We start from the raw sequence: 27,678 nt of genomic DNA, 5'->3' as shown, positions 1-27,678 counted from the left end.
ATGCATCGCACGGCTGGTATGTAACTTTGCCGGCCACGCATGCTGTCGTTGGCGAGCACGAATCGGTCACGAATGTTTAACGTTGGATAATAAATATGTATATAAATGTTTCTCTTTTTCCGGGAAAGGGGGAATTTAACTCATGTTGCGAAAGATTTATCGAGAAGATAAAATAAAGAAAATATTTTTGTAATATAATTTTGCGAAGTAATTTTTATTCTTTCTTTTTCTTATCAAATATTTATTAAAAAAGAAGAACCGAGAAGAGTCCAATGATTTCTACTCGGTCTAATCTGATAGCGAATCAAGAACAGGATTTTCCCGCAGAGGATAATTACTCACATTGTAGTCAGCTTGTCTATAGCTATTCTTGCCGTAGACAAATTAGTTCGTGCAATAAAAATTCTTTTATATGAGATTATAAAAACAAAACAATTCTATTCAACAGAATTTGATCACAAACACATCGAAAAGTAGGTTGATTGACTAAATTTTATTGAAAAACTTATATTTCGATATTTCATTTAGAAAAATCTGAATCAGAAGCTTTAATATTAATAAACAAAGGCTGCAAAAGTGTAAAAAATCAAAATACATAATGTTTCAATTCAAAATAACAAATTTTGGTATATTGAAGAGAACGGTCTAAAAGAAAAGATTGAAACATTTTGCCCCACTTTCATCTTTATATAATATTAAGAGACAGTTAATCTGGAGCGAAACAATACATCTTTTTCACTGAAAAGGATATAATACTTTGCTCAAAAATTTTTATTCACTTTGTTTAATTAAATTAAAAGTTAAAAATTAGTGTGCATTTAATCTATCTTTTCTTCTTTTGTTTAAAATAGAAAGTTAAGGTAAAATTCTATGCAGACAGAATATTTTTAGAAATTTATTTATAAGTACAAAAAATACGTAGAAAAATACATTATGTGAGTAGTAAGTTATTTTTCCTTACATATAATCGATATATAACATAGTGGCGCGAATTAGGCTCGCGCCTTTGGAGCGCTGTTCTTGTAGACAAAAGCAATCAAGATCGAAATTGGAATAGTGCAACACAAAAAAAAACACTATTCAATATTGACGAACGTTCTTAAATAATTTTCATTATTTATTCTCTTTTTTCCTTTGTCTACACATACACACGCGCCCAAGTATTTAAAATATTATATTTCTGTATATAATTAAAATTAATTATAAGCATATAATACAAATAACTTTTAGATTATTTGTTTTAATTGTATTGTAATTCATAAACATATTTAATGTTATCTTTTTTTAATTATTTTTATCGTCTAATCTTATGTACTTAATCTCAAAGGCACGGTTTATCCTATGATAAAATGTATCTCTAAATATAATATAATCTATTTTGTTAATTAATATTCTATAGCAGTTTATATATGTTAATTCATTATTTTATAATCGATGTTGAAAATGGTTTAATTATTATTATATATAAAATTGTGTTTTTTTGTTAGTCTCTTGATATGTGTTGTATGTAATCGAGCAATGGTATATTGAAGTTATGAGAAATTACCAGAATGACACACAATACAGTGATATACAACTTAATTAAATAATAGACTGCGGCAGATTTTTAAAACTTTTTTAAAAGTGAATTTTTTTCGAAAATATATGAAAAAATCTATTACTTCAATTTATTTTTATATGAAAGATCACTATGTTCGCAATTGTGTTGTCATTATCCTTATCCACATTTTGTGTAAATGTATAATATCAGAATTATATCATTGTAATAGATTTATATATTTAGATTATTTTTTTAACATATTATATACAGAGAACATTGGGAAATTTATAACATTTTTAAAGAAAAAAATGAGTTGTATGTGTATTTTGTGTCTTGTTTGCACCATTGAAACTTAATTGGCAGAAACCTATGGATTTTCAAGTTTTGAAATAATTGTATAATATAGCACATAATTTATGTAGAAAAATTCAATGTCAACAATTATAGCTTATTCTTAATTAAACTTATTTATAACTTAGCAATATATAAGTAACTGTAATTTACTCACTCAGATGATATAAAATATAATTATCTAGAAGAAAAAATATATACATACATAATCTGTCATTTTTTGCACAATCTGTATATAAAATACTAATCCAATATTAAGCCAATATATTGGCTATGTGTAAACAGAAAAATAAATTTTCTTGGAAGACGACTTAGAGACAAAAAAAATTTATTAAAAATCATTATCCATATCTAGATTTTTATAGATTTTGCACTATTTTCACATAATTTTAATTTATTTTTCATAATTTCATTTTATCGTTTATGTGTATGAATTTTTTTTATTATCGGATTTATAATTTTTCCTTGTATGACTTTATTATTCATAAGAAGTTATTGTACAGGCGTAAAATGCAAAATTTTTCTCGTGTCATTTAATTGCATATTTTCTTAATAATGTGATAATCGCTCATAGCAGAAATAAGAAATATAAACATTATAAAGTTTCCAATTAATTATTATAAAAATAAATTTTATGATAGCAACTCAAAAGAAAATTGAATAATTTTATATGAATCAAATAATAAAAATATTTTAAAAATATTTTTCTTTTCGAAATCATATCATTAAGAGAATAGATTATTGATATGTACCTAATATACTTATATAATTGGCACATCACCATATTATAATTAATTTCATAAACATATATATAAGTTAGTTATATTCCTAATAAGCAGTATACATAAATAAAACTACAAATAAATTCAGATAATTTACTTTTATATGTCGAGAATAAAACTAAAGATTGTAAAAAATTTAGTTCTGAACAATACTTTTGTATTAAATAAAATCTGAAGATTTGGTAAATGCAAATAATGTATATAAGCTTATAATATTTTATATCATGCTTTGAGAATTGTGTAAAATAAATTCTTATATTGTAAAACAAATAAATGCCTGTATTATTGATTATTCAATAATATCATATGCATATTTTATCAAAATCATAAGGATGTTTTGATTTAGCCCGTTATATCATTTTTCCTAAATTTAATAAAACTGAGAAATAGTTATATATTTCTATCCAGAACCTTTGTTTTTTAAAAATATTTACACAAGTCAGAAAATGTAGCATTATTTCATTAATCTTGTTCTTTTTAGAATTCTTATATATTACAATGATTTTATTGCATATCTCAATCAATCATATCTATTAATATTGCTACATTAATACAAAATTTAATAATGTGATTAACATCAAACTTTATATACTTTATTGTACAGATATTATCACTTAATTTTGAAAATTATCTATCTTTTTAGAACTTTGACAGTATCTGATACTATTTTTGTCAATTTGAAAAATGCCATTCTTCAGATGATCATTAGACACAAACAAAATCGTATTTTGCTTGTCAGATTGCTTTATATCAATTGCTTGTAAGTTACTGTCTAAAATTCGAATTTTCCTACAATTGTCTGTTTTCGTTTGCAATTGATTTTGTTTATCGCGATACAATTCAATTTGATGTAGAGGTATGTTTATACATCTACTTTGCGTAATTATTCTATTTAACTGATTAGCATTGACATATAAACACTGATTATTTTGTTGATCAATTTCCTGATTTTCTTTAACAGGATTTTGTGAAGAGACATTTATGGTTTTTATCGAATCAGTTGCAATAGATTCACTTAAACACTTGCTTCCTTGAAGTATATTGTTATCTTGATTTTGTGGCATAATCTCTTCTTTAACTGCATCAAATGTTTGCAAAATATTAATATCTGAAGTGTTTGTTATCTGTGTACATAGAGTATTGTTACTTTCTGTACATTCTTTATTTTCAGTATTGTAAGTATTGGCATATTTATTAGATTTTTCATTCATGTCATTGTTTTGTGTGATAATAATGTGTCCATTATATTTTTCATCATATGTTTGGTTATTTTCATTGGAACTTGTTTCTACTTGTTCAGTTTGTAAATGCACATACATTGCAGTTTTTTCTTGTGTATCACTGTCGCATACGATTTTGTGATAATTGTGTATAGATTCTTGTAACAGTTTATTTTGGTGTAACTCTTCTGAAAGATCTGTATTTATTTTATTCTCTATTTCTTCACCTTCTTCCTTTGAAATCTCATTGTTACATTTTATTTCAGAATATTCAAGCCATTGTATCCTATTGCTACAATTATAAACTTCATCTTGATCTTCAATGTTATGCTGATAAACAATATGATTTTCTTCATTATTGGTTGTTTTTAAATTATTGTAAAACCGATTTTTTAATTGTAGCAGGTCATTTTCTACATTATTGATACGTTCCACTTTAACACTTCTGTCATTCTTATCAAAATATCTACAATCTATAGCTATTTCAGTCTCTATACCATCAGTCTTATTCGATTGAGATTCTGAACAAATCTCAAAACTCTCAAGACATTTATCAACATTTTGTATAATAGCTTTTGTTTCCAAATTTCTATTAATATCCTCAATATTCTCTTTCAGAACATACTCTTCTACTGAATTTGTAACAATTTGTGTTTTTTCATGATTTCCAAAATCCATGATCATATTGGACTCAATATTATCGACATTTATTGCAGTTTCTGGGATATAGTCTTTCTTTCTTCGATTGGTTCGAACCTTTTGAAAGTCTTCTTCGGAAAGATGTAAAACTTCACCGATTGTTGTGAGAATTTTACCGTGTCGTGTTTTTAAATGACGTTTATAAGTATTTCTTGTTTTAAACCTAGTATAAAAAACAGTATGAATATTATACACAAAAACTATCAATTAATCCTCTTATCTTTCTTTGGAGGCGAAATAAAAAAAAGTCTCGGAGGATTTAAGTGATCCAAAAATTAATTAAAAATAAATCGATTTATATATCTTAATCGTAATTTTTATTGTTTATAAAAATAAATCATAAATATATTATAAATATTAAAGAGCTAATTATTCCTACTCACCGTTGTCCACAATCGTCACATCCGAATGGAGCTTCTCCAGTATGTCTACGTTGATGTTCCCTAAAGTGTGATGGATGTCTAAACTTTTTTCCACAATCTGCGCATGTAAAGCGCGTCTGATTTTGGTGGATCAACATATGATATTTCAAACTGTGTCTTCTTGTGAAAACTGCTCTACATATTCGACATTCATATGGTTTTATTCCAGCGTGACTGCGATAATGAGATACTAAAGTTGTAGGCGCAGTGAAACTACGAGGTGGATCACAGATGCGACATTGTAGATTACTTCCTGTAGGATTGCCTTTCTTCTTAATACGCTCTATATATGCTAATGCCATTTCTCTCTCTTCTTTACTCGTTCCAATAAACTTTGCTTTTCCTTTAGGTTTGGTAGCTGTAGATATTTCTGTATTTTTTATCCGAGTTTCATCTGACCATGAATCTGTACATACATGTAAAAATATATCTTTAGAAATAGTTATACAACTTATATTTATATTTAGACATGGTAATATTTGTAATATTAATTATAAGCTAATGTTATATTTTAATAAAATAAATTATTAGAAATATACCTGATGAATAGAGAGTATCAGAATCTTGACAATTTGTGTTTTCAGCTAATTTCTCGTTAACAGAAGAATATTCTTTCATATGTACACTATCACTACCAACAACCATCAATACAATCTAGAAAGAAACATATTTACAAAATTTGGTATATAGAGAAAATCAACAAAATAAATCAATATGTACAAAATATAGTATATAGATATTAAATTATGTAAAAATATAAATATCAAGTGCACATTTTTTAATCTCTACTGTTTTAAATTATGCAATGTACTATAAATCACTGTATGGCTTTTCCTATTATATTTTTCTTATATTTCTTATATATCAATTAAATATCTTAATATACATAACATATTTAATATATAATTCATAGATAGATTAATTATTACTAACATTTTCTTTTCTTGTATTATCCAGAACATTATTAAAAGATGACATTCCCTTTCTATTAGGCATTTTATCATCTAATCGTTCAAAATAACTATGATCTCCAAGGACTTTAGTATCCACTTGATCAGAATTCTTTAATTTGGAATTGTGCGCTTCCTTATTTTCTGAATTTTGGAAACATTTCTGCTTCTCATTCTCTTTAATATTAATATCATTTAAAAGTATTTTACGTAAATAATTTGTAGATTTTTCCAATATCACATCTTTATTCTTCTTATTTGTTGTTTCTTGAGGTTTTTTTGTCTGCTGCATTCGACTTTTCTTGCTTTGTAGATTAGTTTTTAAATTTTTATGGTTTATACTTTTTGCTGTAAATGTATCATCTATAATATAAAGACAAAATTTTGTTTAACATGAAATACTAATATAATTTATCTTACAAAATAATATATAATCTGTAAATATTTTCATAATTTTCAAATTTAATATACAAATTTATAGAAATAATATAATATATAAGAAAATTTCATTATGTATATAAGTTATACAAATACTCTGTTACAAGAATTCCAAGTTGAAAAATAAATGTATACATGTAGGAAAGCAATACAACATTTAGAAATGAATAATACAATAAGTTCGTTAAAATACATACAGGTTTCTTTGTCTGCTTTCAGATATTCTAAATGCTCTTCTAAATGACTTTTAATAGATGCTCTTGCCTTTTCTTCACTAGCAAAACTGGTATATTTCTGTTGACAACCAGGCACTAATGCACAAGTATAAGAATATTGTCTTTTGAGCTCGTCACTTGTAAAAATAGCAAATTGTTTAACAAGATGAGAAACAGGCATAGATAAAAGCTGAGATACAGTAAAGCACGATTCTTTCCGTTTTATACTCGCTGTTCTGGGCTTGCATTGTGCTGCCAGCAGCGAGTCAATATGCTTTGTTTCTGAATGCAATGTTTGAGATGCAACTTCCGCAAGCACAACTAGCAATGCTGATGGACTGTCCCTTCCAATAGTATCTAAAACAATATTTATAACAATTAGTATTCTTAAATGCACATTAATTTTACATATACTAAATAAGAATAGTTTTATATAATGGTAAAATTTTTTATGAAAAACGAGCATAAAAACTTTCTCAATATATTTTAATATATTTTATTTATTGTAAAATCTTAATACAAATATAAGAATAGAATTACAGATCCTTTACAAATTTTTTTTCATAAACATGTACTTCATGTCATTAAAAGGAAAGTGTAAAACATGAAATATATGAATTTATCGGCGATAAAAAATATACAAAGTATACACAAAACGTGTGTATGTATTCTCTATACAGGTATATATCATGCTATTGGATTACATTTTTAAGGAAGATACATATTTATATTTTATCAAAGAGATTATAATCCGTACGTATTTGCATTAGACAGCATTAATTTATTTAACATACGTTTCTCTCTCCTCTTTATATACCGAATAAAAATCGTCTCGGTCGAGTTTTAGCAGACGCCATAAGGACGCCCAGCAGACGGCTTTTCAATTTATTATCTACGGATGCTGCGATGCGCGCGTTTTTCTCGATCAAACGACAACGATTCGGAGAAAATATCAATGAAAAAAAAAGCGCAAAATGAAAAAGTAGGATTACCTCCGCTGTACGAATTCGACACATTTTGCGGATTTGTTTTGGTGTTCATGATGGCAATCGCGTTTGTAGAGTGTCTACATTCCCAATCCTCCTCTCCTGTCCTCTCCTGCGAACAACAGGTTCCCCGTTTGTTGCCCAATTCTTCCTTCTTGTCAATTGTCGACATTGCTGCCAATATTGCGAAACCGAATATGGACAATGTTCCCAGAGACACTTTTTCTCGTGCATGTATTCTCATTCAAGTGTCAAATTTGTAAGGAAAAAGGGCTCTTGGACTCTTTATTCCTAGAAATAATTTAAAAATATTAGATAACATTAGATATTAGATAACAAAAATACCGGCCGTGTTCAGTAGATTTGACAGTTGAACCAGGTTGGGCTTTGATGGTTACTTTCGTATGTTATATAAAGGCACCCAATAGAAACGCTTGTTTTCTAGGGACGAAAATGTCGTCAGTTAGCATACGAATTTTCTATTGGATAAGAATATATTTCGAAAAGAGTTGGCAAAATATCGCTCCTGCATATTGCGTTGCTATTGGACGATATGTGATATTAATAATGGTGTCGTCTCTCTCCTACATCATGGGCTAACATCGACATCGAATGTACCGCATAATGCTAAATGGTGCTAAATGGCACTAAATTTAAAGTTGTATAACAAACGGAGCTGCATCAGACGTTTGGTCACATTTTTTCCAGTAGCGTACACGGGAATTATTAAGGTCCGTAAAAAAAGAAGTATCTTAAATTAGCGAGCTAATATTGTTTCTTTGATTAAGAACAGCTAAATTGTGCGTTGAAAAGATAAAATTTGATAACGTGGTTAAAGACGTAGTTAGGCTATGTATTTACCGGTTGCAGAAGTAGATGACCAACCATGACCAACTAAGCCTCTTTAATAATTACAAGATTTTGAGATATTATTTATGTAAAGTTTATCTTCATAAAGCTAAAAAATCGTTGAATTTGTAAAATTATATATAAGGACAGATCATCTCTTTATTAGTATAATTATAAATAATTAAATTTATACATATGTATTTTCTGCGTATAATGTTATTATAATATTATTTTTATTAAATTAACAGATTATTTAGAAGAGCTGTTCTGTTTGATTTATTAAAATTATTTATATTTTTCTCAGTACCTGTTCTTTACAAAGAATAAGATTTCAATATGCCACCAAAACGAACTCCAAAAGCAAAGGTACATAAAAATACATACAATATTAATTTACTATTCAATATGTATAAGCATATATTGCTATATTTAATTTTATATATATAAAATATAATACAAAATTTGCAATATAAAATTTTAGTTTGTAATAATATGTAAAATATATTGCTAAATATCCTCTCTTGTATAAAATATGATATAATTGCAATATTATTTGCTATACAAATTTTATAATTATTTATAAAATACAACAAACATGGATGGTATTCTATGTTAATAAGAAAGACTATGTGTTAATTTTTCCTTAAAACTAGATTGATTCTTCCAAAGTTAAATCTGGTAAGAAAATAGATACATTGAATGAAACTAAAACTTCTAAAAAAAAGCGTGCAAATGATACAAATGATGAACCTGCACCAAAGAGAACAAAAGTCGAATCAAAGAAAGTTAGTGAAAATGATTCATCTACCACGAAAAAGGCAAAGAATGAACCCAAACAAATGCAGAATAAGATAGATACAAATCTGGATGAAATAGATTTTATGTGCACAAAGTCAAATGAGGAAGGCAAGAATTACAATCTGAAGATATGTACTTGGAATGTTTCTGGTATCAGGGCTGTCATTAAAGTATGCTTGCTTAATTTGTTATATTTTATTATAAATATTATAATATTAATAGTAGTTTTTTTTTAATACTAATATTTAATTAGAAAAATGGAATGAATTATATTATAAAAGAAGATGCAGATATAGTTGCTTTACAAGAAACAAAATGTGACAAAGATAAATTGCCGAATGAAGTCAAATTGCCAGGATACCATCATTATTTTGTGGACAGTAAGAGATACTTGAAGAAAAATTTATAAGCATATATTACATAATTAATAAATGTGTTTTAATAGGTAAAAAACCAGGTTATTGTGGAGTTGCTTTGTTCTCTAAAGAAAAGCCAATTTCTGTGAAATATGGTTTAAACAATTCTGACTTTGATAGTGAAGGCAGAATGATCACAGCAGAGTTCCCAGAATTTTTTATAGTTAATGTTTGTAAGTTATGTCTTAATAGCTACATGTACAGAAATAAATTCCAATTATATTATTTAATATCTTGTAATCATAAGAATTGGAGATATATCTATAATTCTTAATATTATATATATATACACACACACACACACACACACACACATTCTTCAAAGATACTTTTAATTTTAACAAAAATGTTCGGAATTTAATAATAGATTATAATATATAATAGATGTGCCAAATGCTGGGCAAAAATTGGTGACATTACCAAAAAGATTGGAATGGAATAAGACATTTAAAAAATATATGGAAGAATTAGATGAAAAAAAGCCTGTTATTATATGTGGTGATATGAATGTGGCCCATCAAGAAATAGGTATCATCATTGTATTAATTTCAGCTTTATTAAATCTTAAATATAGAATATTGATAATTATTATTTTTTAAGATTATAATTTACTATCATTGATTCTTAGATTTAAAAAATCCCAAAACAAATACTAAAAATGCTGGATTTACCAAGGAGGAACGCGACGATATGACTGATTTTTTAGCCACTGGCTTTATAGATACTTTCAGATTGTTGTATCCTGACAAAGAAGGTGCATATACATTCTGGTCATATTTTGCCAATGCACGCAATAAGGATATTGGATGGTAAGCAAATGAGTTGCCTTTACTAAAATTATATTATACGAAATTGTAAATAGTAGCTAAAAAAATTTTATAGGAAAATTCGATATACTAAAAAAGCAAAAATTCTCTTTGTATATATTATTTATGAGATGTTAAGGGAATTTTTTATACACATATATATATGTGTGCAATATATTATATAATCATAGATCATATAATATCTCTCTTGTATGTAATATTCTTGAAAATATTTACAACTATTATTCTTACCTTTATTTCTGCAAAATATTCAATTATCTCATTGATTATGTTAAATACTTTATATATATAAGGAAAACATCTATTACATTTATACAAATTTTTTTATATATAGGCGATTGGATTATTTCCTGATATCAGAACGGATGAAGAATAAAGTATGTGACAATGTTATAAGAAAACAAGTTTATGGCAGTGACCATTGTCCTGTAATACTTTATATTAATTTATAATAAACATTGTGTATCTTTGTGTAAAAATGTCAAGTAATATCGATAATGGCATTTTCTCTATGAGTAATTGTAAACAATCAATATATAACTGATCAATTGTATTGTTTTTTTATATATCTTATTTAAGTTCTCTGATGTATATTATATAAAACATTTTTTAACTCATTTGATCTGTAATGTAATTCATATCCAGATAAATATAATAAATTTATTTTATATTTTGAAACACAAATTTTATCAGAGTTCTAATTGATGCATGCACATTTTAATTTTTTTATTATCCTTGGGATTTTTACTGCATGTCTAAAAATATAAATATGCCAATAAAATTTATCTTATTATGGGTAATCTTATTTCTTATTTGTATTTTAACACCATTGTTAAGAAGAGAAATAAGAAACATTGTTTTCAATCATCTAATATAAATATATAAATGTAATATATATTAATTTCATTGTTTACAATTGTGTAGATATATGTAAATAATAGAAATTACTTATTTAGTCTTCAAACTTTAAATTTCTAAGAATTCTTTGAATCAAATTTTGGAATTTTAGTTAATCTTGCCTAAATGTTATATTCTCTGGGTATTTTATTGATTTATGTGGATTTCATGGAGTTATGTATTTTAAAAATATTCCAAAAGACAATTTTAGAGATTTACATGTCCTTTTTTAATTTTTTATTACAGAAACATAATGAAATATCTAAATTGCAATTGTCTCTTGAAGTTTAAGTTGCTTTTTGCTTTTAGCCTTAACTTGGGCAGCGATACGATCCAAATCCCTGCGTCCCTGGCTGGTCAATTTACGTCCACCAAGAGGTGCTTTTTCAATCAACTTCAGCTGTTCCAAGCTTTGGAGCGCTTTGCGCGCAACACCACCAGCTGATCGGCAGAAGTGGCTGGGATGAGTGCCATTGCGTTTGCGTCCACCAAAGATTTTAGTAACGGCGCCGACACCGATCGGACTGCGGATATAAATGTGACGTACCAAAGCTGCACATCTGATATAGTACCAATCAGGATCATATGGAGCTAATTCTTTAAATTTGGCTGTTTTCACAATATCCACCCATTCTGGTACACGCATTTTGCCAGTTCTAAAATTTTACGTAGTACAATATAATATTATAAAACATCTTTGAGCAATAAATTATACATAGATATATAACAGTGCAGAAGCGTTGAATAGGATTTTTATAAGTTGAATAGATAATTGAATTTTTTAAATATTATAATTTATTTTTTTTTTAATATTAAAGATAATTATGAATAAGAGAATATATACATATATATATGTAGATGTATATAAATTTTATATTGTATTTTAAGTATTAGACGTATGGGAGATTATTTAGGTTAGATCCAAATTCTTATATTTTTTACTCACTTTTTGAGGAAGGCTGCGAAAGCCTTCACGAATTTCTGCTGATCCACATCTTTTAACGTTACAGACGGCATCTGAAAGGAGAATATAATTTAATAAAATAGCCAATACGCGAAATAATATATACACATGCCACATGGGCACATAAATCACGAATGAACTTTATGTTCTAAATCTCTATATTTCTGACATAATTGATAAAAATTTTAAAGCTGCTAAAATCGATTACATACATTTTATATAAATTTATATAAATTTTCGAGTTTTCTGCACTAAATACGATTTTCTAATTCGTATTGTTCCGTAACATTAACGAGCATCACTTCTGCACGGAAAAGAAAGAAACGCGAAGAGGGAATGTGGTGGGGGGAGGAGGGGATGACGTACACAAGCACGCATGAAAAGGCGCCTTTAATTGTAAATCTCCTAACCTTATCGTTACTGGCTAAGCTTGTCAAGTTTTTTTGGTGTCCGTAATATCATACGTGTCTGTTTATCACATCACTATTGTCGTGTATATGCAAAAAATCGGCTTGTCCACCATCCCTGTCTAAACTTTTGGTTTCTGAAAAATAATAGAAAGAAGAAGCCTTTTCTCTCTGACAAAAGTGACACGGAATGAAAATTACAACTTTGTTCTATTAATGTACAAAATTTAAAAAAAAAGAACAATAATAATCGAATAATTGAAGAGTAAAGTTAATACTTTGATCTTTATTGACTGTATTGACTCTATAATGTTTAGTAATAAAAAGAGTAGTTTACCACCCAGACCTCATTTGCTAAAACATGAACATATGATGGAAGATCTCGAAAACGCTGTTGTGGACGATGTAGCATTTAAAATTATAAGTAAATATCTATATAAGTAATATCTATCAATATTTGTTGAATTTGAATTATATAAATATGCTTGATTTTTTAATATACAAAGATCATCCAGTTTAATTAAATATTATATTAAAATTTTTATTTTTCTTCTTGTAAGAGTTCCGTATTAGAATATATTAGAATGTGTGTATCCAAAAGTTTAATTTTTCTTATATAATTATTTAAGTGTCACTTGTAATTTATAATAATTAGTTTATTGTATAAGCAAATCATTTTTTAGTCTAAGAATCATAAAATTATATTCCTATAAATACAATTTCAGATGATTTATGTATAAAAGAATCTTATAGTTTAACAAGTATTAACAACTCTGATGATATATATAAAAAAGTGAAAACCTATTTGAATACCAAACAGCAGTTAAGACAATTGGAATGTACTTTGAGAAGAGAAGGACAGCAAATGCAAGCAGATAATGAGGAAATAAAAAGGCTTGCAGATGATATTAGAAAGCAGGCACAAGCTGCTCTGATAACATATTAGAGATGTAGAAAAACTAATTAATATTAAATTTTTTTAACACAATTCATTATATATATATATATATAAATTACACTAAATATATGTACAGTTTAATTTAATATATTATTTTAGCAATTTTTAATTTCTTGCTGATATCAATATTTGACTATTAACTTTCTGTCTTCCATTAAAGTCAGAGTCTTTTTTGTTAAGTTTCTGTTTATTTTAAATAAATTTAATTTTCAATATTTTTAATATTTGTAATTAAAGGAATATTCTATACAAAACACATTAAATAATTATGATAATAATATAACAAATATTTAATGATAATTCTTTGTTAATAATTCTTTCTGTTCTTGACACATTGATGTTGCAGTGTACTGAACAATACAATATACATGAATTTATATATTATTTAATAGTACATAATATTCCATATGAAGCTATTTCAATAAAACTTACGACAAGGCACAATAACAATTTAACATCTATATATCAATATAGATAATATCAATTTAGCACTAATAATAGTACAATATTGTAATATCTATGATCACATTTACTGTAGTGGATAATATATAAATGATATATAAAAGGATAATTATTGTAATTTCCTGTTACCCTTCTTTTATGTGTAAAAATTTATAAATTATTTATTAAATTTTTATATTTAAACTATTTAGAGTAGTTCAATTAAAGGAACTCTTTGATAGCCTCATTCAAAGAATTATCAAAAATTGTTTATATATATATATGTGTGTGTGTGTGTACATATTAATTGCTCATAATAATTTTGATTTGATAAAAATTATATATCTCTTTTAAATTTTTGTCTCTATAATTTCTGTGTAAAACAATTTTTATTTAAAATTTTTTATAACTCTTTGAATGATAGAGATCAAGTGCTACCTGTATTAAGCATGCAACTATATACAAGTTATATCTTATATAGTAAAAATATATTTGTACGATTAACAATATTTTCTTATATTCTAATATTGCTACACACAATTATTGCAAAAAATTATTCTGTAAATTTTCATAAGATTAAGTAATATTTTAATTTACAATTTAAATTAATAACTCATATATCTCTGTACGATATATTAATAATAATTAAAAAAATGAGATAAAGCTAAAAGTAGATAAAAAAAATCATATAATTTCAATATATGAATTATAAAAAATATATATCTTATAATATCTGATAACAATATAATTCCCTCTTTACTGTAAGCAAATTTTCTAAAAAAATGTACGAAAAAAAAAAAATTAAAGATAAAATTAACAAACAACTTTTTCTCTTTATGTAACAATACATTCTGTTTTGATATATAGCTCTTTTTTTCTATGTAAATTTAAATCTAAATATTAAATCAATACTGTATTACATGCAGTCTGTAAAGACAAAACTATTCAATGTGATATACTTGGTACCATATCAAATCGACTTATAGGTTCACTAAAATAGGCACACCATGTAAATCCTGGTGGATACCCTGAAAAAGTTATATGTTAACTCATTAATACACATTAGTAAAAATAGACGCAAGAATATAAAACTAATACATGTTTCAATATGTGATTCATATATTATTTTTAATTTCTAATAAAGAAATTTATTAATTTATATGTATATATATGTATATAAATTCATATAAAACAGATAATAATAAAAATGGAAATGTCAATTATGATCAAATATATGGCATACATTTAAATATTTTCTTAAAATTTTTCCTAAAAGGCACAAGTAATTAAAAAGAAAAAAAATTTCTTAATACGATAGACATGTTTAAAAATGTATAATCACATAACATAACATTTAATAAAAAGTAAATATATTAATAAATATATATTTGCTTGAAATAAAGAAGGAAAACATTTATTATTATATAACATTATATAATGTTACAATTATGTCTTTTATATATTTTGAAAGACAAAGGAAAAACAGGCGGAAAAGACAAATATAAAATATATAATATATATATATAAAAAAAATTTTAATAAATTATGTCAAAAGTCGTGCATGAAGTTGTAAATTAAGGGTTAGAAGTAAATTCACCTTTGCTCCAATATGTTAAATGCAACCAGATTTAGTAACCATTTGTTAGAATCTGAAGAAATGTATCACATCTATATAATTAATTTATAATCAAATTGTGTTTTCTATATTATAGACAACATTATTACAAAAAGATACCTGTATTTGTCCTCTTTATTCAACATGTTAAAATTTTATTTGTTTTGATCATAGTGCATCATAAAAAATTTGTTCCATACAATACTTACATAATGTTAGAGATTATTTTTTATGTGCTGATGATATGGGGATGTGATAATATACCGAGATTCATCATCTTCCGTCCTGCTGCATGCAAGTATAATCCCTCAAGATTAGTAGCGAACAAATGTTAGTTGCATATTAATACATAAAAGTTAATGAGTGTTTAATCTACAAAAATATAAAATTAATGTTTAATATTCGATACACAAACGCATTATATGTAAAGAAATAGACATATGCATATATTTTTATTCCATGACATCTTTAACAATCATATAAAAGTGCATATATATGCTTTTCGTATATAAAAATCGATGGTTATATACACACACACAATTATACAATTTTATAAAATAATTTCTAATAAGTATATATGTGTTCTCTGTAAATATTATATAAAAATATATTACATCTAAATTACACACAGCTTATATCTATGCAAATTTTAGGACGGACATAACACATATATAAATTTGAAATATCTTGTATATAACTATTACATTTTTAAAACTGATAATATAATGCTTATAATGTATCATTTTTGTAGTAATATCTATATTTAAACTTATATTTAGCTTATAATATGAAAATTGTCCTGTAATGTTTACTATTATTTCTTAACAATTTTATCATAATCAGCAGCCTTTACATGTGTACAATTGGATTAAAAATATTAAAGCGATATGTATATAATGCTCAGTCTAAAGAAATTTCAATTTTTAAAATATTAATATCTCAATTGTTAAATTCATTTCTTGTAAAATTTTTTCATTTTTAATTAATAATATATTTGACCAAAATGCAATTATATTCTATCTAAATATATGATCTATAATATATATGCACATATATATTTTTCTAGAGAATTTGATTATATTTTTGAAGGAGAATTATATCTTATTTTATATATTTATGGCAAAAGTAATAATAAAGGCTAAAAAAAATGCCCGCCTTTTTTAATCCGAAAGAAGCAAGAAGAAATAGATGTAACGAACATATATTGAACAGTGTCTAATTCTTTATCATTTCTATTACTGCTGCTTCTTAAGAGAAAGGGAAATTCCTAATTCTTAGTAATAACGATATCCTTAATTGTTATATTAGTCACAAATAAACAATCGAAAGTTGTGTCATAAGATAAAAAATGATGATTAAAATAATACATAAGCTGTTAATATTTTAAATCGAAAAGAACAAATTTTACCTTTTAAAATGGTGAACAATTTTATCTTAGTTGACATAATGTAGCGAGAGTGTTTTGCCCAAAAGTTTCAACATCGTATATCCTTACCAGTTAATAATTGAAAAGTATGGAAAGAAAGATAGAAAGAAATAAAAATCTTTTTTGTCTTTTAAAGTATGTCTAGAAGCTATGGTGAGAGACATATAATATATGTGATATAATGCATATGAGATATATGTATATGTAATTTTAATAGATTATTTGATGTGAAATTAATAAGCATAACTGCTAATTTAAAAAATCTAAAAAAAAGAAATGTAGATACCTATTTATAAGATAAAATAAAAAAATACAATAGAGATGAACAAAACTGTATATAAATGAAATTATATATGAAAGAGATGTAAGAGAAAGGAGTGTCTTTTGTGCTACATTATAGTCTTTTTATTAAATGCGCTTGCATGAAGACATTAATTTTTAAATTGTCAATTAAGGAATGTGTAATAAAATAAGATAAATATCTCCATTTATAACGGTTATTATAAATTATCAAAAAATTTTACTCTGATAAAAGAACACGTATTTTATTAACAAAAATATTGATAACAAGATTATTATGTATTTTTATATTTATAAAAATTTATTAAAATGATAAAAATTTTGCTACTTGTTTTATTAAAATGATAAAAATTTTGCTACTTGAATTTTCCATATCATTAATTGCTTTTTTTATTTTCAGTACAATTATTCTGTCCTATTATTACATAAAAACAAAAAAAATAATTTTAAGCAAAATATTAAAAATATAAATAAATGATTTTTCTTGACTATTACAATAAAATATAGTGATAACGTAATCACTCATTACGTTATATTTACAATATTGTAATTTCAGAAACATGACTATTAAATGAGCCATTGCATACCACATAATGTGAACAAAATATCAAATTATTTGCAGTATCAGGAACATGTCAGTCATTTTTTCAGAAATTTTATCATAACATTTTAAAATGACCTTAAAACTGATATATCAGTCTCTATTGGCAGTATTCAATTGACAGTAAAGTCTGGCATTAGAAAGAATTTGCGTAACGTCAACTTGCCTCTCGGCTTGTGTTTTAGATGGTCCTCAATGAATTGACAAGGGCAACGGGCGGAGACACAATGGCGCGGTGGAACAGACAGACCCATGACGCCTCTATTGCGTTCCTGCGAATCTATAACCAGATCAAGTCTGCGGCGCACAAAGTGACGTGCCCATCGAGACGCATACCTCAGCAACAGCAACTCCGCCCGTTCCTGTCAACACACACACACACACTATCATCATTCAGTGATAGCCAGATCTGACACAGAATAGTAATCTACTTTTTTTCCTTTTCTAAGTGATTTTTTACAAATAACGTCTATGATTAAATCTATTCAAATAGATGCAATATACAAATGATATATATCCTTGATATCGCGCATTTCTTGACGATTATAAATATGCAAAGAAACGCAAGATTGCAAGAGTTTAATATGTTATATATTTTTATTATATGTAGAACTGTATATATGTGGTAAACTCTTTCTTTTTCTCTGATATTTATTGTAATTTGTAAACTCTTTAAACAGAGAGTAGTGTATTTGTAAATCACTGTCTTTATAATAATGACTGCCATTGTTTTATAATAATATTATTAAGTATTTTCTTGTTGTATACAATGCATGAAACTCGTTATTTCGTAATTAAAAAATGTTCACCATTTTAAAGGTACAATTTATCTTTTACATATATATATATAATTCCATAAAAATATATCTGATCGAGGATCGCGCGTCAAATATAACTATATAGAGCATCAAAGATTTATTGATAGAAAAGGAGGCTAATAAAGCGTTTATCAGCATAAATGAAAAAGCTATGTAAACAAACAAGCCCCAAAAATTTCGATAAGATAAATACTACCAGCCTTCTAAAGAAAACAATTTACTGGAATGCTGAAATAGAGATTATCATATTATTCATTTATGCTATATACATCTATCTTTGTGGATTTTGTTAAAATAGATCTGTATTCAAATTTAATGCTAAATGTCGGCATATGTAAATAATGTAAATGTCAATATATTCTTAAAATATTACACTTGAATGTGTAATTTTTATATTGCATGAATAAAATGTTCAAATTACATTTAGCATTAAATATGGAATGTGGATGAATTTTGATCTGGAAACGAAAAAACGATCTATGAGCTCTAATGATAATCAAGCATGATCAGAAAGAAAAATTATAATTTTTTATGAATTCATATTTCAATGCTGTAGACATGTATAAAAAAGTTATATATCAATAATATATATATATATATATATATATATATATATATATTTATTTATTTATTTATTTGTACGATCATAAAAAAGTAATAATTGATGTAAAGTACACATTTACAGTATCTACAGCATAGATAATTGAAGTCATCAAAATTATACTAATTTCACAACTTTTGAGTAAGATTATCACTTGTCATGCATTGATTATTCATACATTCTTCAGTATTTCTAAATAAAATAATTAAGTACATTTAAAATAACTCAAAATTGAACGCATATTGACATAAAATCTATAAATATAATTCCTAAAATAATATAACAAATACAGCAATAAGAACAATAATCAAAATAAAATAATTGCATCAATATGCTCACAAGCATATTAAAAATTAGCTTTAAAATACTTCAAAGGCATAGAGTTTTCCTCTTTGCAATTTTTGATATGTAATAAATGTTTATCTTAAGCTAAAACTTGTATTGTCATCTATATTGTGCGATTTATAGCTATTGCTATATGAATAAAAATGGCCACATTCTATCAATATTAAATATAAAACTGGCTTTATAAACCAAAAATTATATTAATAATTCAAATTACTTGCAAATCTATAAAAGTAAATAGCAGATGTCTTTGGAAGCTGCTCATAATCATTCATTTCTCATATTTTGAATTATATTGCTAAGAACAAAGTTTTTTTCAGTTTGATTCTTTATCTTTATATTGCGATAATAAAGTTGGAAACGAGATTCTTCATAAATATTTCCATAACGAGAATAAAATAAGTACTTAAGAATATATAAGTAATGGTATATATATATATATATATATATATATATATATATATATATATATATATATATAAAAAGATTATATAATTGATCAAAATATTAAAATGTTTATATAGTAATGCGTATCCGAGAGAGTTAAATAATTCAAAAAATTTCTGTAATTTTTGTGTATATGCATGGAAAATTGCACATATATATGTGTTTAATAATATATAAACACTATAAAATAACTGCATTTCTCAAATGCCTCTATCTCTCAGAAAGCTACTCCATCTAGGACAAAAATCTCTGCCCTGAACGCGTGGTTTATTACGTAACCATTCTTCTATATATTGACATGGACACAGAGCAGACGCTAAATGACGTGGCGAAGAAGGATTTCCACCCTCCTCGTCAACTGTCCAATCCAAACGTCGTCGTAAGTAATCCTTCGCCCAACGTTGCACATAACGGCAGAATACTTGTTCGTTTTTACCCTGGTGGTAGTTTAATATAATACATACACAATAAACATTTAATACAAATTATTGTAGTTAGTTAATGTTAAATTTCATACACACAGAGTGTATATATGATAATTAAAACCCATTAATGAAGAACTAAAGGTGCGCCAATATATTACTTATGAAAATTTTTATTTATCTATCTATTCTCCTTCCACATTGTACCACCTATACTTAAAATGAGACGACATATTTATGCTTTGAGAGCAAATATAATTAAATATTATTAAAAGGCGTTACTCAAAAAAAATAGATCTAAAAACTGTATCTTTAATTCACTTTATATATCGATTGATATTTAGAGAAATAGCGCTCCTCATTCAGCTCTTAATATATATATATATATATTTAATTTAATTGTATGTAAAAATGTTCTATACAATAACAAATAACTCATAAAAAAATTTATAAAATTAAAAAATATAAAATATAAAGAAAAGAAAGAAAAAACTCTGAATGTACAAAATAATAATAATTGAAGAAAAAAAATTGTAGAGATCACACGGCTTACTTGTTTACGAGAGATTCTTGTGGTAGTGCTGCCTTGTATAACAATGTCACTGTCATCAATGTCCATACGCTGCTGTAATTCTCGTTGTCGGTTTAATTCGCTTCCATCATCACCACCACCACCAATTACTCTACCTTCACGTTCTTCTCGCTCTATTACTTCTTGTAGCTTTTTCTGTTAAACAAATCATTATATTAACCCTAGATATAAACAATAAAATAAGAAAAAAATATAAATAAAAAAAGATTTTTGTATCTATATAGACTATTCTCTTGGCATGATTTATAGAAATATGTACAAAGCATTACTCTTTTCTTGACTAATATCTAACTTATATTATTATAAAAAATTTATTTTAATTGTATCAATTAATGAAAGATTTTATATGAATTTAGATATATGTAACACTTACAACACAATCGGTAGTATCAAAATAGATGAAGCACAAGTTAACTTTATGGCAGGAGATCCTTCCTCTGTCATCTAATCCCAGTAATATTTTGTGTTTTAATAAATGTTTGTTGACTTGTGCCATACATTTCTCGAGATTGTGATTGAGTTTTATCTTGATAAACATGCAAATGAATATTGCAGCTGCATTCAGGATCAACCACATGATACCGAGCCCGAATAAAGTAAGACCGGTTACACCAGAAAATAGCAGACCAAGTAATACAACAAAGGCGGTGAATATCCAAAGGACAAGAATCCTCTTGTAGCATATGTTATACATATTGAACCGCACATCATTCACAAGTAACTCCATTATGTGAACATAATCTTCCACTGTAAGCTACAATATATATCTACTTTATTAAAATATTACAATCCTTTTATATTTTTATAATATTTATTTATTATTATGTTTATATATTTTTTCAGAAAAAGAGCTGACATTCCTATTTTGATTACTTCAATTTAATATTTCAGAGTATGTTATATAAATTGATATGTATGAAGCTTTTTTTTTAATTTTAATGTTGAAGATTATCTTGATAAAATGTTCAACTATTGATTATACTATGTAGGAAAAAGTTACTATATTTTTATTATATCATTAAAAATCATTAAGTCATTAATATAATCATAGAACCATTAAGAAAATATTACATTAATATATATATATATATATATATATATATATATATATATATTAAAAAGTATAGAAAATTAATATATAATAAATCTTTCACATACCGTTAATCCTTGTGCCATCAGCTCCTCTGGTACTAATTCTGGCCTAAACTTAGCTGGAGTAATCCATGGCCATTTAGTGTTTACTGGTAAAAGAGTAACAATAGTATCACCATTGGCAAAACCCTGTCTAATATTTCCGATAGATGTACTGACAACATTGCTCGATGTGTTTCTACCGTTAGATACATCTCTTAAATCAATAGTTTTTAAAGAAGCGCTCTTGACCTCTGACGTTCTAACATCAGATGGTAATTTAAGATCCGGGATATCGGATGTAATGGAACGACTTAAACCTGATCTATCTAAATTAATCTGGACGGATTCGGTTGCTATCACAGCACCTTTATACTCATTAGGTTTCTTATTATTAATATCAGGATCGATACTTTTATTAATTTTATCGATTTGCACTGTAACCGACTCAGGCTTTATTACAGCAGCTGTGCTACTGTTAGCTTTCTTTTCTATATCTGTAGTTTCTTTTGGACCCGTTTCATCTTCAAATTGGACCCAATTCATAGTTACACTAGGATTAGCTGCCGTCGCATTATCAATTGTGTCTTCGGAACTCATGACTGTAAAAAGAAATAAATATCTAAATTAGACACAAATTATATTCATTATAAATTATACTATTTTCACACTTATACAAATAAACTAAGAACAATAATAATGAATTGTTAAGTAAGTTATTCTGTTCAACAATAAGCACTGATGTAAAATAGCTTATTAAACACACCATTATTTATTTTTAAAAATCATCATCTCATTAATAGCATTAATCTAGTAATGACATTCATTGCGACCAATTGCGTGACAATTGCTGATTTTATTCGATTCGAGAAGGGAGTGTCCGGATATGGGAACCGAGGTGGTAAACTCATCAAGATGTTCTCGCGAAAAACAATCATCATGTGTAAGGGAAAATCTAGTAGAGACTTCTCTCGTCATAAAGATTGAAGGATCAAGGTAGAACGACGAAAATCGCGATATCGTCTTCAAGGTGCACAGGCGAAGCGCGAAAATCTGGGATCGGGCGCCAAGATGTATCCATCAGATTCGTATCTTAATCAGGCGCGCCGGGCGAGATAATCGCGTGATCGCGATTGATATGCCTCCGATGAAAAAATCGAGTCGCATACACCCCGAACACCTACCTGCTGCGATACGATATGTCTCATACCCACGAGCCGAAAAGGTGCGCGACGAATCACGAAATCAAGGTATACGACATGGTTGCACGGCGAAGGTAGGCGGGACGTCAGTGTTGTAATGGTGAGGTGGGGTCGCGAGGAGACGTGCACGACACGTACTTACATTTACATACATACGTACGTACGTACGCACACCTGTGCGTGCGCGTGTACCTGTCGCGATCGTCCCCATTCGTGATTTTCGCACCCGTGTTATTCAGCTTCGTTCGTCAAATTAAATTATTAATTATGTACCATCGCAAGTAATTTATTTCATTCGACCGGACTTAGACGTGATTTTAGAATAAATTTTAGAGGGGGAGGGGGAGACTCGAGTCCACACCTGTTTATCTCGTTTCTATTCAATCGTTCGTTTTGTGAGCGTGTGTATATATCTGTAGCAGCAAATAGGTAGCTCATGCTAATTATATTACGACGTATCAGCTGGTCGCAAAGTTACATATGTCATATATATAGAAATTGTTTACAATTGTTCATACCGTCTATCTTATTGATTCGAAAGCAAATATATGTCGGCATCTTTCCAAAAATTGTATATAAAAACTGTGTTTACATCTCTCATTTTTAATAAAATGTGATATATGAAAATACAAGAAATCGAGTAAAAGATTATTTTTCTCTATCGTGTATCTAATCTAATTCTTTAATTTTGTTATTGATGTGAAAAATTGAAAATCTAGAATCTAGGTCACAAATGAATATATGTATAAAATAGCACAAGAATGCACTTATCAGTAGAACATAATTTATACGAATCTACGTTGAATACCTGACTTTAGTCAGTCCATTCTAGTTGCACTTTCTACTTTGCTCACCCAGAATACATGCACTTAATATCTATTGCGATTAACTCATTAACTCGCACGATAATTGTAATTATCACATGATATGTCGTAATCTTGTTGCATGTCGAACATATTTAGATATTTTTCTGTTTATTTTATAACTGAAAATATGTATTTAACCAGCCTTTGGATGGAGAGAGCAGAAGAGAAACTAAAAGCGACAAAAGTACAGATCAGTATCAATACAGATCTCTAGTCAATCAGCTGATTGCAGCTGATTGAATACACACAGTACAAATCTTTTTATTTGTCAAGAAATGTACCGCTTAATACCTCGTATGTCGAAGTACATTCTGTCAAATATTGATTTTATTCGTTTGACAGCAAATGCTCGACATAATTATCATATTCATAAAAATATCTTCACAAGGTCTTGGCGATTTAATGTGATGAAAAGACATTGTTTCTACGATTATCATAAGTCGCAGGGAAGATTTGAGGTGTTTTTCGCTGTATCTCTGCCGACGTTGATATTAAATTTTCTTCTCGGTATCGATGATTCTGACGAAGAAGTTCCAGAAGTTATTATGATGATCAAGCGATCAATATTGCTGATACAGGTTGGATATTGAGACACATGTCATCTTATATATATATTTCTCATCATATCTTTATTTGAATCTCATATAATTTTAGCAAACTTTGCTTTCCCTTTGCAGAAGGGAGAATTTGCTAAGGCGGAACAAATGCTACACTTAGCATTACGTCAGGCACAAACTATACAACATTATGATGCTATTACATATATCTATGATGTAATGGCTAATCTTGCCTTTGATACCGGAGACTATCGCAAAGCAGAAAATTTATTTGTGTCAGTTTTGCAAAGACTAGTATCGAATGGAGCTTCAGAAGATGACATGAGAATCATCCATATAAGTTTAAAAATGGCTAAAGTATTTGAACATTTAAAAGAGATAAAGTAAGCAATTTATTCTATTGCAGAAAAATTTTTCTAAAATTTTATTCCTATTTTCTATAAAGTATATAATATGGAATATTACAGAATTATATTTTCAAAAATGAAAAATGGGATATTCAAGTATTTTCTAATTAATTTAATAGTTAAGCTCTCTGCTTATACTCTCTGTTGCCTTATACCATATTATACTATGTTATACATAAGATTGTATATAATCCATAAAATTGTATATAAAATATATTACTTGATTTATATATATTTTTTATTCAAATTTAGAAAATCAGAGCAGGGCTATAAATTTTGTATAGAGAGCTTAAAGTCGCATATTGAAAAAGATCCTGAAAATAAAGATGCTGTGTTACTACAGGGTATGACATTTGATTGGTATGCGCAAATGTTGGTATCACAATCTCGACATACCGAAGCTTTTAACTATTTTCTTCAGGCTTATAATATATGCAAAAAGATAAATGGTGAAGAACATGAACAGACTATAGTTTTGCTTAATGATTTGGGAACTGTTAGTTATATGCAAGGAGAATTTGATGAAGCAGTTAAATACTTATCTGCTGCAACAAAAATAGGTACTAATATAATGACTTTGTTAATATATTAATTGTAGCTATATAATATGTGTGTGCTTTTAGGAAGAAATTTACCTGACATGGTTGATTTGGGTTTGATTTATGTAAATTTAGGAAATATATTTCTAAAAAAGGGTTTATACGATGAAGCTAAAAAGTCTTGTCAACAAGGGAAAATGATAGCTAAGAATAGGGATGACAATGATTCCTTGCTAAAAGCTGATGAATGCCTCAAGGAAGTAAAACGATTACTATCATTATGATTCTTAGATTATCTAGATACACAATACAATTTTGTTAGAACTATAGATGCTTGTATGTGTAAAATCTGTAAATATATTTTTAAAAAATATTTAAAATCTCATTAAAGTTTCAATGACTTTACTATACATTTAATATAAATCATTGAAACTTGAACTGAATATGTATATAAAAAAATTTAATTTCTCATAAAATGAGTTATTAATTATTTAGTATACATTGAATAATCAATTAATTAGTATTTATTGATACAAGAAATAGATATATTTTATTTCTAGAATGTTTTATATCGCATAGTGTTGTCATCTTTTATATAATTTATGTATTTATTTCAAATTTATTATATTCTGTATTTTCATGAACAACATATTAATCCAAATATTTTATTTTATAATACATTTCTATATTAAAATCTTTATTTTCATTTTAGAATCTATTTCTATTATTTAATGATGAAGAAAATTGTAATATAAAATAATATATATGTAAAATAATAACATATATATATATATATGTATGCATGTATGTATGTATGAATATAATTTATACATTCATACAAGATCTTTATATAATATTTTGAAGATTATCAATCTGTGATAGCACTAATAATATATATTTATAAAATTTACAATTCACTATATATTTGTAAAAAATTGTTTCTTTCTATATGGCCTATTTGTGCTTATTTTATAATATTTATATCTTATTATATGAAAAAGCATACATACTATGTACATTACATTAATATAATTTATTTATCATTTGTATTATGTAACATTCATCTTTGTAAATATATCACATTTATTATAAGCAAATGATATTTCGCATTAATAGAAGAAGTATTTAGTACATTAAGTTACACATTTATTTTGAAATAAAACTATATGATTTTGGCATTTTTTCGGTAAGAAGACGTTATATATATAAAAGTTGTGTTATAAAAATAAAGAGAGAGATAATTATAAAATTATTTCACTTAAGATTATTGATTATTTTCAGATACTTTTGTTTTAGGCACTCTAGATACAAAAATGAGCAAAAATGAAGTACTTTTATATATATAATATTATATATATAATTATATATATATATATATATATATATATCTAAATTAATATTTCATAATTCTAACAAATATAATGTTTATGAATTATCTTTATAACAATCCTATAAATCAGAATCAAAATATAAGTTATATTAAAAATATACTTCCACACAAAAGATAAATGATTTAAAAAATATTTTTAATGTAATCAATAAGTCTGAAAAATATAGGAACACATACACATATGTGCGTATAATTATTACTTTATAAGAAAAAAATACACAAATTGTTAAACATACGAATAATATATAGCTCTAATTTT

The 27,678-nt window shown here is 26.4% G+C and overlaps 6 protein-coding genes and 1 long non-coding RNA gene across 25 annotated transcripts; 4 read left to right on the top strand and 3 right to left on the bottom strand.

Moving 5' to 3' along the window:
• Nucleotides 1–882: 882 nt before the first annotated feature.
• On the bottom strand, nucleotides 883–7,873 carry LOC145959944 (uncharacterized). Of its 2 annotated transcripts, none has more exons than XM_083079132.1 (6): nucleotides 7,610–7,873; nucleotides 6,600–6,974; nucleotides 5,948–6,327; nucleotides 5,554–5,668; nucleotides 4,976–5,420; nucleotides 883–4,755 (listed from the first exon to the last, which is right to left on the bottom strand). In XM_083079132.1, exons 1-6 carry the CDS (start codon nucleotides 7,845–7,847, stop codon nucleotides 3,288–3,290), a joined length of 3,021 nt encoding a protein of 1,006 aa, XP_082935258.1. In that variant the 5' UTR covers nucleotides 7,848–7,873; the 3' UTR covers nucleotides 883–3,287. The 2 variants fall into 2 exon arrangements, with proteins under 2 accessions (XP_082935258.1, XP_082935259.1); XM_083079133.1 differs by lacking the exon at nucleotides 7,610–7,873 and adding an exon at nucleotides 7,412–7,601.
• Nucleotides 7,874–8,167: 294 nt separating this feature from the next.
• Rrp1 (Recombination repair protein 1) lies at nucleotides 8,168–11,046 on the top strand. Of its 3 annotated transcripts, XM_083079155.1 has the most exons (9): nucleotides 8,168–8,334; nucleotides 8,757–8,818; nucleotides 9,106–9,130; nucleotides 9,214–9,420; nucleotides 9,504–9,630; nucleotides 9,696–9,839; nucleotides 10,051–10,194; nucleotides 10,295–10,475; nucleotides 10,828–11,046. In XM_083079155.1, exons 1-9 carry the CDS (start codon nucleotides 8,245–8,247, stop codon nucleotides 10,943–10,945), a joined length of 1,098 nt encoding a protein of 365 aa, XP_082935281.1. In that variant the 5' UTR covers nucleotides 8,168–8,244; the 3' UTR covers nucleotides 10,946–11,046. The 3 variants fall into 3 exon arrangements, with proteins under 3 accessions (XP_082935281.1, XP_082935282.1, XP_082935283.1); XM_083079156.1 differs by having other exon boundaries at nucleotides 8,196–8,334; nucleotides 8,701–8,818; nucleotides 9,106–9,420; XM_083079157.1 differs by lacking the exon at nucleotides 8,168–8,334 and adding an exon at nucleotides 8,341–8,540 and having other exon boundaries at nucleotides 9,106–9,420.
• A 549-nt stretch (nucleotides 11,047–11,595) lies between these two features.
• Nucleotides 11,596–12,783, bottom strand: LOC145959964 (small ribosomal subunit protein eS19-like). 2 transcript variants are annotated; one of them, XM_083079177.1, is made up of 3 exons: nucleotides 12,765–12,783; nucleotides 12,337–12,407; nucleotides 11,596–12,046 (listed from the first exon to the last, which is right to left on the bottom strand). In XM_083079177.1, the coding sequence occupies exons 2-3, from the start codon at nucleotides 12,405–12,407 to the stop codon at nucleotides 11,653–11,655; spliced, it is 465 nt and encodes a 154-aa protein (XP_082935303.1). In that variant the 5' UTR covers nucleotides 12,765–12,783; the 3' UTR covers nucleotides 11,596–11,652. The 2 variants fall into 2 exon arrangements, with proteins under 2 accessions (XP_082935303.1, XP_082935302.1); XM_083079176.1 differs by lacking the exon at nucleotides 12,765–12,783 and adding an exon at nucleotides 12,567–12,717.
• On the top strand, nucleotides 12,714–14,283 carry LOC145959966 (uncharacterized). The gene is made up of 2 exons (XM_083079179.1): nucleotides 12,714–13,185; nucleotides 13,487–14,283. Exons 1-2 carry the CDS (start codon nucleotides 13,071–13,073, stop codon nucleotides 13,705–13,707), a joined length of 336 nt encoding a protein of 111 aa, XP_082935305.1. The 5' UTR covers nucleotides 12,714–13,070; the 3' UTR covers nucleotides 13,708–14,283.
• Nucleotides 12,765–23,796, bottom strand: LOC145959948 (uncharacterized). 13 transcript variants are annotated; one of them, XR_014435232.1, is made up of 9 exons: nucleotides 23,643–23,796; nucleotides 22,486–23,060; nucleotides 21,701–22,081; nucleotides 21,289–21,462; nucleotides 18,269–18,464; nucleotides 17,184–17,265; nucleotides 15,985–16,063; nucleotides 15,758–15,809; nucleotides 12,890–15,188 (listed from the first exon to the last, which is right to left on the bottom strand). XR_014435232.1 is itself a non-coding variant. In XM_083079146.1 (7 exons), exons 2-6 carry the CDS (start codon nucleotides 23,056–23,058, stop codon nucleotides 17,210–17,212), a joined length of 1,380 nt encoding a protein of 459 aa, XP_082935272.1. In that variant the 5' UTR covers nucleotides 23,059–23,060; nucleotides 23,643–23,796; the 3' UTR covers nucleotides 12,765–12,898; nucleotides 17,184–17,209. The 13 variants fall into 13 exon arrangements, 5 of the variants coding, with proteins under 5 accessions (XP_082935272.1, XP_082935271.1, XP_082935270.1 ...); XR_014435233.1 differs by having other exon boundaries at nucleotides 15,985–16,060; XR_014435230.1 differs by having other exon boundaries at nucleotides 15,758–16,063.
• LOC145959968 (uncharacterized) lies at nucleotides 15,726–22,076 on the top strand. 2 transcript variants are annotated; one of them, XR_014435237.1, is made up of 3 exons: nucleotides 15,726–16,105; nucleotides 20,535–20,692; nucleotides 21,883–22,076. It is a non-coding gene; the product is annotated as an uncharacterized LOC145959968 (long non-coding RNA). The 2 variants fall into 2 exon arrangements; XR_014435236.1 differs by lacking the exon at nucleotides 15,726–16,105 and adding an exon at nucleotides 18,149–18,524.
• Ttc19 (tetratricopeptide repeat domain 19) lies at nucleotides 23,279–26,409 on the top strand. 2 transcript variants are annotated; one of them, XM_083079160.1, is made up of 5 exons: nucleotides 23,283–24,089; nucleotides 24,668–25,104; nucleotides 25,204–25,466; nucleotides 25,743–26,050; nucleotides 26,114–26,409. In XM_083079160.1, the coding sequence occupies exons 2-5, from the start codon at nucleotides 24,802–24,804 to the stop codon at nucleotides 26,311–26,313; spliced, it is 1,074 nt and encodes a 357-aa protein (XP_082935286.1). In that variant the 5' UTR covers nucleotides 23,283–24,089; nucleotides 24,668–24,801; the 3' UTR covers nucleotides 26,314–26,409. The 2 variants fall into 2 exon arrangements, with proteins under 2 accessions (XP_082935287.1, XP_082935286.1); XM_083079161.1 differs by having other exon boundaries at nucleotides 23,279–25,104; nucleotides 26,165–26,409.
• Nucleotides 26,410–27,678: the final 1,269 nt, after the last annotated feature.

Source organism: Camponotus vicinus, unplaced genomic scaffold, assembly GCF_025532165.1.
Source record: "Camponotus vicinus isolate PSW18456_S1 unplaced genomic scaffold, iyCamVici1.0 SCAF_10, whole genome shotgun sequence".
Lineage (NCBI taxonomy): Eukaryota > Metazoa > Arthropoda > Insecta > Hymenoptera > Formicidae > Camponotus > Camponotus vicinus.
Note: the sequence above shows the minus strand (reverse complement) of the source record. Positions and strands in the feature narration are given on the sequence as shown.

Bases quoted from the DNA above. Each gene is read 5' to 3' on its own strand.
- LOC145959944 (XM_083079132.1), bottom strand. From the start codon at position 7,847: ATGAGAATACATGCACGAGAAAAAGTGTCTCTGGGAACATTGTCCATA. The intron at 6,975-7,609 runs GTAATCCTACTT...ATATTGTTTTAG, and splicing joins GTCGAATTCGTACAGCGGAG to ATACTATTGGAAGGGACAGT. The intron at 6,328-6,599 runs GTATGTATTTTA...TTTATATTATAG, and splicing joins GAAAGCAGACAAAGAAACCT to ATGATACATTTACAGCAAAA.
- Rrp1 (XM_083079155.1), top strand. From the start codon at position 8,245: ATGGCACTAAATTTAAAGTTGTATAACAAACGGAGCTGCATCAGACGT. The intron at 9,840-10,050 runs GTAAGTTATGTC...AATATATAATAG, and splicing joins ATTTTTTATAGTTAATGTTT to ATGTGCCAAATGCTGGGCAA. The intron at 10,195-10,294 runs GTATCATCATTG...ATTGATTCTTAG, and splicing joins TGTGGCCCATCAAGAAATAG to ATTTAAAAAATCCCAAAACA.
- LOC145959964 (XM_083079177.1), bottom strand. From the start codon at position 12,407: ATGCCGTCTGTAACGTTAAAAGATGTGGATCAGCAGAAATTCGTGAAG. The intron at 12,047-12,336 runs GTGAGTAAAAAA...GTAAAATTTTAG, and splicing joins TTCGCAGCCTTCCTCAAAAA to AACTGGCAAAATGCGTGTAC.
- LOC145959966 (XM_083079179.1), top strand. From the start codon at position 13,071: ATGTTTAGTAATAAAAAGAGTAGTTTACCACCCAGACCTCATTTGCTA. The intron at 13,186-13,486 runs GTAAATATCTAT...ATACAATTTCAG, and splicing joins TGTAGCATTTAAAATTATAA to ATGATTTATGTATAAAAGAA.
- LOC145959948 (XM_083079144.1), bottom strand. From the start codon at position 23,058: ATGAGTTCCGAAGACACAATTGATAATGCGACGGCAGCTAATCCTAGT. The intron at 22,082-22,485 runs GTATGTGAAAGA...TATATATTGTAG, and splicing joins TGATGGCACAAGGATTAACG to CTTACAGTGGAAGATTATGT. The intron at 21,463-21,700 runs GTAAGTGTTACA...TTTGTTTAACAG, and splicing joins TTGATACTACCGATTGTGTT to AAAAAGCTACAAGAAGTAAT.
- Ttc19 (XM_083079160.1), top strand. From the start codon at position 24,802: ATGTACCGCTTAATACCTCGTATGTCGAAGTACATTCTGTCAAATATT. The intron at 25,467-25,742 runs GTAAGCAATTTA...ATTCAAATTTAG, and splicing joins GAACATTTAAAAGAGATAAA to AAAATCAGAGCAGGGCTATA. The intron at 26,051-26,113 runs GTACTAATATAA...GTGTGCTTTTAG, and splicing joins ATCTGCTGCAACAAAAATAG to GAAGAAATTTACCTGACATG.